The sequence below is a fragment of the Excalfactoria chinensis genome, chromosome 10, assembly GCF_039878825.1.
Source record: "Excalfactoria chinensis isolate bCotChi1 chromosome 10, bCotChi1.hap2, whole genome shotgun sequence".
In the NCBI taxonomy this organism is placed as follows: Eukaryota; Metazoa; Chordata; class Aves; order Galliformes; family Phasianidae; genus Excalfactoria; species Excalfactoria chinensis.
Genome location: NC_092834.1, coordinates 15679365 through 15691118, shown reverse-complemented (window position 1 = coordinate 15691118; position 11754 = coordinate 15679365). Strand labels below are relative to the sequence as shown.

General features: G+C 37.2%; 1 protein-coding gene across 9 annotated transcripts in view; it reads left to right on the top strand.

The window, feature by feature from the left end:
* HERC1 (HECT and RLD domain containing E3 ubiquitin protein ligase family member 1) overlaps positions 1–11754 on the top strand; it is a 107763-nt gene that overhangs the window by 91393 nt on the left and 4616 nt on the right. For all 9 annotated transcript variants that reach the window (XM_072346006.1, XM_072346011.1, XM_072346010.1 and 6 more), the window contains exons 57-73: positions 103–217; positions 735–881; positions 1424–1525; positions 2263–2436; positions 2732–3025; positions 3888–3953; positions 4051–4176; positions 4732–4870; positions 5336–5517; positions 6232–6387; positions 6857–6979; positions 7548–7650; positions 8290–8459; positions 9775–9913; positions 10105–10274; positions 10637–10806; positions 10988–11153. In XM_072346006.1, the coding sequence (XP_072202107.1) occupies positions 103–217; positions 735–881; positions 1424–1525; positions 2263–2436; positions 2732–3025; positions 3888–3953; positions 4051–4176; positions 4732–4870; positions 5336–5517; positions 6232–6387; positions 6857–6979; positions 7548–7650; positions 8290–8459; positions 9775–9913; positions 10105–10274; positions 10637–10806; positions 10988–11153 (2542 nt within the window). The remainder of the gene's footprint in view (positions 1–102; positions 218–734; positions 882–1423; positions 1526–2262; positions 2437–2731; positions 3026–3887; positions 3954–4050; positions 4177–4731; positions 4871–5335; positions 5518–6231; positions 6388–6856; positions 6980–7547; positions 7651–8289; positions 8460–9774; positions 9914–10104; positions 10275–10636; positions 10807–10987; positions 11154–11754) is intronic.

Below are 11754 nucleotides of genomic sequence, written 5' to 3'. Positions count from 1 at the left end.
GAAGGTAGCGATGTCTGATATTTTTAGGATATTCTGTTAATATTTTGTATTAATACCTTTTTAATTAATGCTGTTTTTCTGTTTTACCCTGACTTCTTTTAGAGGATGCCACAATGGTTTGGTGTGTGTCTGGACTGTTCCCCAGGACGTAGCAGTCACACTGCAGACCAGCTCAGCATACTCCGAAGGATGGTGGGACCAAGAAACAAGTGCCCAGGTAGGAGAAGGAGTGTTTAAGGAATTCTCTTTGCTTGTTCTGCAGTTAGGGAGGAGGTAATGTGAGCAAGTTACTCAAATCTCGGATTTCCCAAGAGAAGGTATTTGCTAAGAAGTGTTTATGTTGCATTGGTATGTGCATAGGCATTTTCAGAACAGAAGGTGAAAAATCACAGAATTTTACTTCACTAAATATTACAAACTGAACTGTTTCTATTTTTCCTAAGTTGATAAATTTATAATAAAATTCAGTAAAGAGTTTAAAATTGTTTCTATATAAAATTAAGTCAGCGTAAGTTTTACATGTGTTATATCCGATTGTAATGTAGTTTTTAATGCTGGTGGCATTTTGTATGTGGAGAAAAGGTGATAATGTGACAAGAATAATTTTGGACTTTTTACATTATAGTATGGGAATCACTATAGCTCTTCATATATTCAGTATATCTTACAGAACATATAAGCTAATTTTTTTCTGTATGAAGTTCAGTGTTCCATAACTGTGAAATAATTTTCAGGATGGATACAGAAAAGCAGTTGAAGCCAAGTGTGTATTTCAGCTGAGAGGACATATTACCCCTGTTCGGACTGTTGCGTTCAGTCCTGATGGACTGGCGTTAGTATCTGGTGGACTTGGTGGTCTCATGAATATTTGGTCTTTACGGGTAAGGTCATCTTAGAGGTAACGTGATTACTTTTTTGGTATTACTGTCTCCAATGGTTGAGGCATCAGACTTCTGTTTGTTTTTTTCCTGGGGTGTTACAAACATGAAAGAAAATGTCATATAAAATTATGATGAAATCTGATACTTAATACAGTATAAATTTAAATTATACTTAACAGTTAAGTATTTTTAGATTGTGGTTCTATAATTTATTCACTTTTTAGTCTTAGTCATAATGTTAGTTAGGCTTTGCAGAAGCAGCCACTCTCACTTTAGAGATGGGAACAACATTGTTTTACTACAAGAGCTTTTCCAAGAATCATACATTGTTTCTTATTAAGTAATTCTGAATCATTTCTTACATCATCTCTGTAGCATGATAGAAATGCTAGATAATTTTTGGCTTTTAGCATTGACATTTCAGTTTTTAAGAAATTATTGAACAGCTTGGAGAGTGTCCTCCCTGAGGAATGTGCTTTGTATGTATTTAAATAGAAAAGTAGCCGTATATGCACACTGACACAGAGCACTTCTTTCCTTAGGATGGTTCGGTGCTGCAGAGTGTTGTGATAGGTTCTGGAGCTATTCAGACTGCTGTATGGATACCTGAAGTTGGTGTAGCTGCGTGCTGTAACAGATCAAAGGTGACTCTGTGTGTTTAAGTAATCCTGCAATTGCTTGTGTAATTAAGAATTATCTTATTAAAAGACAGTTTGGCTTGTGTTATGTAAGCATACGTGTTTACAAAGCAGCTTGAATAACTGAGTCTACTCAACTCTATCAGGATACATTATTTTGACTTTCAACTACCACTTGAGCTTAAAAAGATTTTTTTAAATGTCTCATGTTTAATTTTGGGTGGCCAAGGAGGGGAGAATCCTGAATTCGTGGTTGCAAAGGACTCTATACACCAGTTACATGATCATTTCTGTCTATTGGCAGCAACTAACCAGGATAAAGACTTCTTATTTATGCAACATGAAGGATTTTTTTTCTCTGAACAAATAAGATACTTCAGTAATATGACTTAATCCAGACCAGCCTCAACATCAGAATGTTTAAGGAGTAGCAAAACTTATTTCAGTGTTTTAAGTACTGCTTGTATCTGAACAGAAGTTTCAAAGGTGGCAATATAGCAATATTTGCAAGCCTTCATGAGTCCCTCACTTCCTCAAGTGATTAAAAAACAAAAGGCAAACAACAGGTGGTTGTTCCAGAAGGCAACTTCTTTTGTGAATAATGATGAACTTGGCACAAGCTGTAGCTCCTGTTAGTAGAACTGTGCTGTATTTGGTTCTGATTTTGAAATTCTTTGTACGCTGAATAACTCTGTTTTATGAATGTTTAATTTTTAACATGTTTTGTGTTTGCTGTTACACAGGATGTGTTGGTAGTGAACTGTACATCAGAGTGGATATCTTCCAATCACATCCTTGCAACGTGTAGAACTGCACTGAAACAGCAAGGAGTTTTAGGATTAAATATGGCTCCTTGCATGCGAGCTTTCTTGGAACGTTTGCCAATAATGCTTCAGGAACAGTATGCTTATGAAAAGGTAAGAGCTAATGAGAACACTTAAAATTCCTGTCTCTTGGGATCACGGTTGCAGTCTTTCAGGACTGAGATCCACCCAAAATTTCCTACATCTTGGCTGCAGATATCTTTCAGAATTCTCTAAACTAGCAGTCTCTTAGTTTGAGAATATTTAAAATTTTTAGACAAACTTTTAAGTGTGGAAGAAAGTATTTGTCTATAGGACTGGCTTTGTAGAAGTCCTACTTTCAGATTGATGAATTTATATTCCTAACTGTGCATGTGTGATTTCTCTTTCCCCTTCCCCTCACCTTTAGCCCCATGTTGTTTGTGGAGACCAGCTTGTTCACAGTCCTTACATGCAATGCTTGGCATCACTTGCTGTGGGCCTCCACCTAGATCAGCTGTTGTGCAATCCCCCAGTACCACCTCATCACCAGAACTGCCTCCCTGATCCTTCAACCTGGAGTCCCACGGAATGGGCCTGGTTAGAATGTTTCTCAACCACCATAAAAGCCGCTGAAGCCTTGGCAAAGGGAGCACAGTTCCCAGAATCCTTTACTGTTCCAGACCTGGAGCCTGTTCCAGAGGATGAACTTACTCTCCTAATGGTAAAATGTGCTATATTCATAAAATTATAGCGCCTTGGGTTGGGAGGGACTGTAAAGATCATTCAGTTCCAACCGCCTGCCATGGGCTGGGTTGCCTCTAACTAAATCAGGCTGCCCAGGGCCCTGTCCAGCCTGGCCTCAAGAAGGAAGCATCTTGGTGTTATGCATGTGATTTGATGAGGTTAATATCTCTGAATTGAAAGTTTCTATAATGTATGGTATACATAGGCATATATATTTATATACGTAAGCACCAGCAATAAATATAATTTCGTTTTTTAGTTCTCTAGAACAGAATATACTGTAAATTGTGTATCAGTTGTGTATTGGAAAAAAAGACAAAAACATGGTAATTTTCTTAAGTTACAGATGCAAGAAGTGTAGGACTCTACTGTACTAATTTTGAAGTAACCTTCCGGCACATTCCTACACCAAATTATTTTAATGATGTTAGTGGTCTTTATGACTTTTTATTTTGGCTGACATATCATTATATTGGATCAGTAAATTATTATTGGCAATCTTACAACATCTTCAAAGAACATGTGCTTCAGAAAGCCTTAAAAAAGATTATTTCATCGTGAATTTTATTTGATTTTATCTATATTTTGATGGTGGACCGTGAATAACAGTGTCATTTGTAGGCATAGTAAAGTAGTTGTAGGCATAGTAAAGCAGACTTTGTTTATGGGCAAAAATCAAATATCTGAGTTCGCACGTGTTTGCTCTTATCTTTGTATTTTTCTAGAGTACTTTGAATATCCATATTGTTCATAGTTAATAAGGGAACAAGTATGACAAAACAGCAAGATAATGTGCGTCTCTTGAACTGAATGTGGTAACTGTGCTTTTTGTTGCATAGGATAACAGTAAATGGATCAATGGTATGGATGAACAGATAATGTCCTGGGCAACGTCAAGGCCAGAGGTCAGCAAAATGGACGTTTATTTATTTTATTTATTTTGCTGTAGTAAGCTTTTGGAAGTACTGTTTTTCTAAAGCATTCTTTCCTGCTGCACCATAGGATTGGCACTTAGGAGGCAAATGTGACGTGTATCTGTGGGGAGCAGGAAGACATGGACAATTAGCAGAAGCTGGTAGAAATGTCATGGTACCAGTGGCAGCACCTTCGTTCTCTCAGGCTCAGCAGGTGATCACCTAAAGACAGTCACAAGTTTTTATTGTTCTCGATTTATCCCATACATTGTTTGAATGTCAAGATCTCTCTCTGAGTGCCTTCTATTTCTTGTTTGAATTTACTATTAAAAACATGCTCAAAGCATGTATTTTCTATCACGAATAATAATTTGTTTTGTTTTCTGAGATAAAATTGCCATTCAGGGTAGAAACATCAAGATTAAATAAATCTCAGGTAGGAACGTATTGTATTTTCTCTCACTGGAAGAAGGTTTGCTGAAACCAGTAGCAAGTTTCAGTGAAGAAATGTGTGTTATGATATTATTAGGTAATAGAAGTCCATTAAATATGCTGTAAGTGATGTTTCATGTTACTAGGGTTGTCATGAAGGTTATTTGTTGTGTGACTGAAGAGTTGGTGGTCTTGGTAGACACACAAAGGAAAGTAATGGTTGGAAAAATGAGATGATACATCGTAATTGTAATAAAGATTGCTGCATCCAAAACAAAACAAACAAACAAGAAAAAACATCAAACCATGTAAACTCCTGTCTATTTTTCTTGACCAGGTTGTTTGTGGTCAGAATTGTACTTTTGTCATTCAAGCTAATGGCACAGTTTTGGCTTGTGGAGAAGGGAGCTATGGACGGCTGGGACAAGGAAATTCAGATGATCTTCATGTGTTAACAGTCATTTCAGCACTGCAAGGTAAAATCGTTTTGAAAAGATCAAATTGATTGATAGTGGGCATCATTTTGATAGTTAATGGAATTATTTGTGTTGATACTATTTTCACAGATTGACATTAGAATGTTGTAATCATTAATTGAAAATTGAACAAACAAACCGGGTATTTATTTCTCTTTATTATGTAATTAGTAACATCTAATAATTCTGTAGTTTTAAGACTGCTCTGAGAAAAAACATTTGCTTAAGGTAGGAATATTTCATTTCAAAACTCATGACAGGTCAAAACCGTAGGTTATACATGAGTAGATGTAGAGTTTTTTTAACGTAGTAATACAGGGGAATTGGTATGATAAGAAAAGTGTATTTCTGGTTGATGCCTTTCCCCAGACTTAATTTGCTACCCCTTCAGGCCCTTGGATATGCACGTATTAAGAGTTCATTGTTATTTACTGCAGACGTTGTTTTCTCTGTGCTCTTTAACAGGCTTTGTTGTAACACAGCTGGTGACCTCTTGTGGATCCGATGGACATTCCATGGCTTTGACTGAAAGTGGGGAAGTCTTTAGCTGGGGAGATGGAGATTATGGCAAACTAGGACATGGGAACAGCGACAGACAGCGCAGGCCTAGACAGATAGAGGCTCTGCAAGGAGAAGAAGTGGTGCAGGTTCCACAGCATATTTTTTTCCTCTTGCAAACTGTAATTACGATAACTTAGTGCTTAGGAATACTGGCTTCAGGTAAATGGTGCAGTTAGCGATAGAGGTGTTCCAGAACCACTGTCAGTCTTGCCAATTTGAATTCATATACTGAATGAAAACGGGAAACTTTTGACTGTTGAAAACAGTTAATGTTGCAAGGTTCATTGCTGCTGTGATGTTACTCAACATTTGTTATTTGAGATGTCTAAAAATTCAAAAGAACCTGTGGAAAAAGGATGATCTGGAGACTGTCAAAATACAGGCACAATTCAGAACTTTACACCTTGGTATTTGTCAGATTACAGTACAAAAAAAAGATACTTGGCTTTGGCTGAAGGTTTCTGTATCAAAACCTGCATTCTTTCATGCCATTTAATGCCATTTGTGCTTGGCAAGCAACCTGCTTCCAGAAGGCAGTATTTGGTTTTAACAGAAAAGTCAAAATAAATCATGAAATAATAAATGCCTGAAGGCCTTTATCCACCCCATCCTTCTGACATTGCTGTGAGGATAAAGCAGATTGTTGAAGTACTCCATGCTATAGTACCTGTGCTTTATGACTTTATGACTTATATAGAGAGAGATTTTATAAGGTGGAAAAGTTATTGCATAGCTTGATGTGTAATAGTTTACTCCTAATAACAAGGTGCCTGTAAAAACTGTATTTGTTTTACTTCCAGATGTCATGTGGCTTCAAACACTCAGCTGTGGTGACAGCAGATGGCAAACTTTTTACATTTGGAAATGGCGATTATGGTCGATTAGGGCTTGGAAATACTTCAAATAAGAAACTTCCAGAAAGGGTGACAGCGCTGGAGGGTTACCAGATTGGACAGGCATGGTTTATCTAAAACTGTCACTGTATCTTCATTTAAAGCTGATGTTTTCAACGTGTTTCACTGTTCTACTTTTATGTCTGGGATTATATTTTGATTGTGGTAGCAGATTTTGAAAAAAATGTTTGTTTCATTTTTTTTTTGTATCTTTTGAAACTTTTGATCCTTTATCTGCAAAACTGCTTTTTTTCTTTAACGTAGTAACATTTTCATTTTTAATCTTTACGTATGAATTCGTGGCACAATTTATATTGCTAGGCAGTGAGCAAGCTTAGCATAAAACTCTTCTTTGGTTCAAAGCAAAAAACCACCCTGTTGCCTTCCAAATGCTGTAAGAAGCAGTAGAATTTTCAAAGTCCTTAGAGGGGTCTTTTTTTTCCTTTTTAAACACAGTTTTCTTTTGCTAAGAGAAGTGTGGGTTGTTTAGTAGTGGCAAAAACTGTGTTAATAACGTATTTCTTTGGACCAGGTGGCCTGTGGACTCAATCACACTGTAGCTGTGTCAACAGATGGTTCAATGGTTTGGGCTTTTGGAGATGGAGATTATGGTAAACTTGGTTTGGGAAATTCCACTGCGAAATCCTCACCACAGGTTAGAATTCATAGGGAAAAGTATTCTTTGCACAAATTTTCACTGTTGCTAAATCAGTTACACAGCATTTACAGGGTAGTTTTCAGTACTGAAATTATTAATTCTATACATTATACTGCTCTAATAAAATCTACTGTAAATAATTCTGATAATATGTTACTCTAAGCATTGCACTTTAAAGAGTTTCAGGTAAATGATATTCAACCTTATGTCAGAGGTAATACAAACAGCGAAAATTGTAGGGCTAGCTCAAGAGAGCTTCTTAGTTTTGGTATTTGTGGGTAAGCTTCTTTACGTACTTGTCTGTTTCCTCTCATGCCACCTCTCACCGATCCCCAATAAATAAAAGGTATTTTGAATCACTATGCATAGAATAAGAAAACAGGGGCTCATTTTTTTTTATTCATTTACTGGCCTTAATTAGGGTAATGCTACAAAATAGGTATTACAATGAGGGCATTATGAAAATTCTCTTTGGAAACAGAAGTTACAGAATTAAATTCATGTTTATTTTCTTTTTATGTCTTCATAATGCCATACTTCTTTGTCCTCTCATTTACTCCCTTAGAAAGTGGATATTCTCTGTGGAATTGGCATAAAAAAAGTTGCTTGTGGAACACAGTTTTCTGTTGCACTGACAAAAGATGGCCATGTTTATACTTTTGGACAAGGTAGGATGATCTGACATTTGGACCTTTGTACCCAGATGTTTTTGAATACTGAAAATGAAACTGAAGGACATTAACACTCATTTAAAACAGTAATCTTGGGATTTCAGCAATGCAGTGTTAATGTAGACACAGATCTAGATTTTTAGACCTCCATGTAGATTGATCTCACAATAGCCTCACAATTTAGTTTTTGAAGAGGGTTTAATTTAGTTTTTTCTGTAAAATTTTGTTTAATTTCATATGTGTAAAACCATTGGGTTCCTTGAATGCTTACTTTCCCTAATAGAGTCTATATCTGCCAAAGTTGTTAAGAATCTGGACAGGCAAATTGCCAGCATCACTGAGTTTAAACATGTTTTCTCTTTTCAGGTCAGTTAATTAGGATGTGTTATAAAATTACATGATGTCTTGTTTTAATAGATCTTGAGCTTGTTTCACTGCAAATGACTTGAGCAGACTCAATAAGCACAGGTAGTGCTTTGTAGGAAATGTACACTGGATTTCTCCATAACAAATTACACTGACGTCCCAGTTCTAAGAGTATCCAGAGTTGCTCTTTGTCCCTCCCCAACTTCTGCCTGCAAGTACAATGAACTTTTGATGATCTTTACATATACAGATGTTTCCTTGCAATTTCAGATCGCCTTATTGGTTTGCCAGAAGGCCGAGCTCGAAATCACAACAGACCCCAACAAGTCCCAGTACTGTCAGGAGTCTTCATTGAAGACATAGCTGTAGGAGCAGAGCATACACTAGCTTTATCATCCACAGGCGACGTATATGCTTGGGGTAGCAACTCTGAAGGGCAGGTACGTACTGTTTCCTGTTTATTTTCTAACCTTATTAATACTGTGTAGATGTGCTTGGAATATATGTCTTCTAGTGGAAAATCAAGCTTTGATTTTTGTTTTCTTCCTTCCCCTCAGCCATTTTAGGTTTTCTCCACAGTATTCTTTTTCATTTCCTGTACACTTGCATGGCAGCAGTTTGGGAAACACTGAGATCATTCTGTCTAAATGCACCTTTCTCAAAATGTCTTTTGAAAGAAACTTCACTGATTCATGACCTACCATCGTTGTTTTTAAATACTAAAAAAAAAATATGATGGGTGTCAATCAGGTTATTTTCCTGAAGAAAAGATTAATTTTATGTAAAGTCATTTTTATGAGTCAGAAGAAAACAGTAAATATTAAATACTCTCTTTGCTCTGGGACGCTGATTTTATTGCTGCCCTTGAGCATCTGTTCTATTCCCACGCCCAGTGTATAACTCCAGTTTTTGGTAAGGATTTCAGATTTTGAGTTCTGTATGCTGCAAGCGTAAGACCGAGCCTCTTGCTGTTTTCACTCTTGGCATTTCAAGAATGCTGGGCAAAGTCAGTGCTGTGGCATTTCAGGGATGAGTGTTTGAGAATGGCATTTGGGCGAGTTATTAAGAATAATTTCTAACAGGGATGTATGTTTGTTTTTACAACCATGCTTTTGTTATGTTCTTGGGAGAGATACATTGTAAAAAGAAATTCAGGAACTTGATTTTGAAAGCTTCTTTGGTATGCTTTCCATTGCAGTGCAAAAAAAAGTACTTCATTTGTTGTAGCAATGATTTTGTACGCTCCTGAAGTATGAAGCTGTCATTTTTACAATACAAAATTCAAAACTATTGGGGAAAAAAATCGGAAGCGTTTCAGTAAAATTTCTCTTCACGCTGATTGTTTTTTCAAACGCTTGCAGGAATGGACCTGCCAGAGCAAAAGTGATATTGAAATTGCATAGGAGAGGTATGAGCTGTGTTGACTCTGGATGAGAAGGATCATGTAATATAGATGACTTGGCAGCACAGGTTAATTTTTCAGCGTACAAAAGATTGTGGAAAAATTCTCTAGCTGTTCTCAGGCCTCTTTGCCACCTAGATTTGCGAATCCCATTAAGCATGGATGTAATATTCTATCCAAAATAAAATGTAAATGCAAGTAGAATTAAAGATCTACAAGGCAAATGTTTTAAAACCAGCTTATAGTGTAGGAATTTTTACCATTTGTTCTGAATCTTTGCTTGAGAGTTTTCTAGAAGCATTATCACAGTTGTTGATTCTTACTTGTGTCTTACAACTGTTACAATTTGTCAGCTTGGACTTGGCCATACTAACCATGTCAGAGAACCAACCCTAATAACAGTCCTGCAAGGAAAGAATATTCGGCAAATTTCAGCAGGACGTTGCCACAGTGCTGCCTGGACAGCACCCCCGGTTCCACCCAGAGCTCCAGGTAAATAGCTGGGATGGTTTGTATGGTCATTTGAATTAGTCTTTGTGTTTCATGAGGGATGAGTGTAACAGGAACTTTGGAATGATTGGCACAAATTTGTTTTAGTTTATGTCCGCTCAGGTTTTCAAACTACCGTAGTCTCTCAGTTTTGCTGTCCTTTATGAAATGCTGTTTTCTGTCTTGTGTGGTAGGTGTATCAGTGCCTTTACAGCTCGGCTTGCCTGATGCCATTCCACCACAGTATGGGGCACTGAAAGAAGTGAGCATTCATACAGTAAGAGCAAGGCTCAGACTGCTGTACCATTTCTCTGACCTCATGTACTCTTCATGGAGATTACTTAACCTCAGTCCCAATAATCAGGTAAAGCTCCATTTGAAAAATACATTTCAGCCCCATTGTGGTGTACCGCATCACTAGCAAGTTTCTCACCAGGCCTCAGTAGTAGAGTCTGTGAGGTTTTTTGTTTTTTCTAATAAATAAAGAAAATATACAAATTTGGATTAAGCCGGGCTTTGACAAAAGGTACCATTGTATATTTTCAGTTATGTTAATATTAAATGCCAGTAGCTTTCAAAAAGTTGCTGTCCTCAAAGTGTAAAAAAGTGCCTACCTTCTTTGTGAAATATTGAGGTGCTAGTGATTAATTATGAAGGTTTTCTTCTGTAAATAAGCAAATCAATGACCTTTATTAATTCGTTTATTTTCATACTGCTTTATTGCAGAACAGTACATCTCATTACAATGCTGGAACATGGGGGATAGTTCAAGGACAGCTAAGACCCTTACTAGCGCCACGAGTGTACACGCTCCCTATGGTACGCTCTATAGGAAAGACCATGGTTCAGGGAAAGAACTATGGTCCTCAGATTACTGTAAAAAGAATATCAACCAGGTCAGTATTGTTTTCATGGGCGTTGTATTTGATACCAAACAAATACTGATCTTCATACATTTTCCATAACCTTTGGCATATCAAATTCTCTCTTTACATCTTCATTATGAGCAAATGACTTCATTAACCTATACACTTTTATGAGTTACGCCATATGGTTGTGTCTTCTTTTTTTCAAAAGGGGTCGGAAATGCAAACCCATTTTTGTACAGATTGCAAGGCAAGTGGTAAAGCTGAATGCATCAGACCTTCGCCTGCCTTCTCGTGCCTGGAAAGTGAAACTGGTTGGAGAAGGAGCTGATGATGCAGGGGGAGTGTTTGATGACACTATTACAGAAATGTGTCAGGTAGGAGCAGTCCTATCGGTTAGAAATGCCTGGTAGAGTTTTTTGTTTTGTCTGATTTTGTTTGTATTTGTCACTTTTACTTTATGCAGCGTAGCAAATTCTTCTTGTTCTTCAGTCCTGAGCTACAGCACTAGAACTGTCTACTTGGGAATGCCTCTGAGGAAAAAATCCTTTCAGTTGTAGCAAGGAGATGGAAAAAAGCCACAGTACAACTTAGCATTACAGTAGATCCCCTTGAAGTTTTGCGATAGCTCCTATGTGTTACAGGAGCATTTTGCAGGGACCCCTTGTTCCCAGCCAATATTTTCACTAAGATTCCATCCATACCATTCTGTCCTCTGACAGATGTTTCATAGGATCACGCATGTTTTCACATATGTGGAAATAAATGTCACTTCTCAGGTTCAGTGCTAGAAGGGAGCTCACTAACAGAACTTATGCATTTTTGCCTTATCTTGAGCCCAGATATTTCTGCTGTTGCCAGCTTGCTGTTGTCTTTTCAGATTCATAATTTGTTCCTTTCCTAAGCAGTTTACATTAAATATGAGAAAGGGCTACGAAAAGTTCAGAACAGAACGTTTGCTTCATTTGTAGTCCTTGC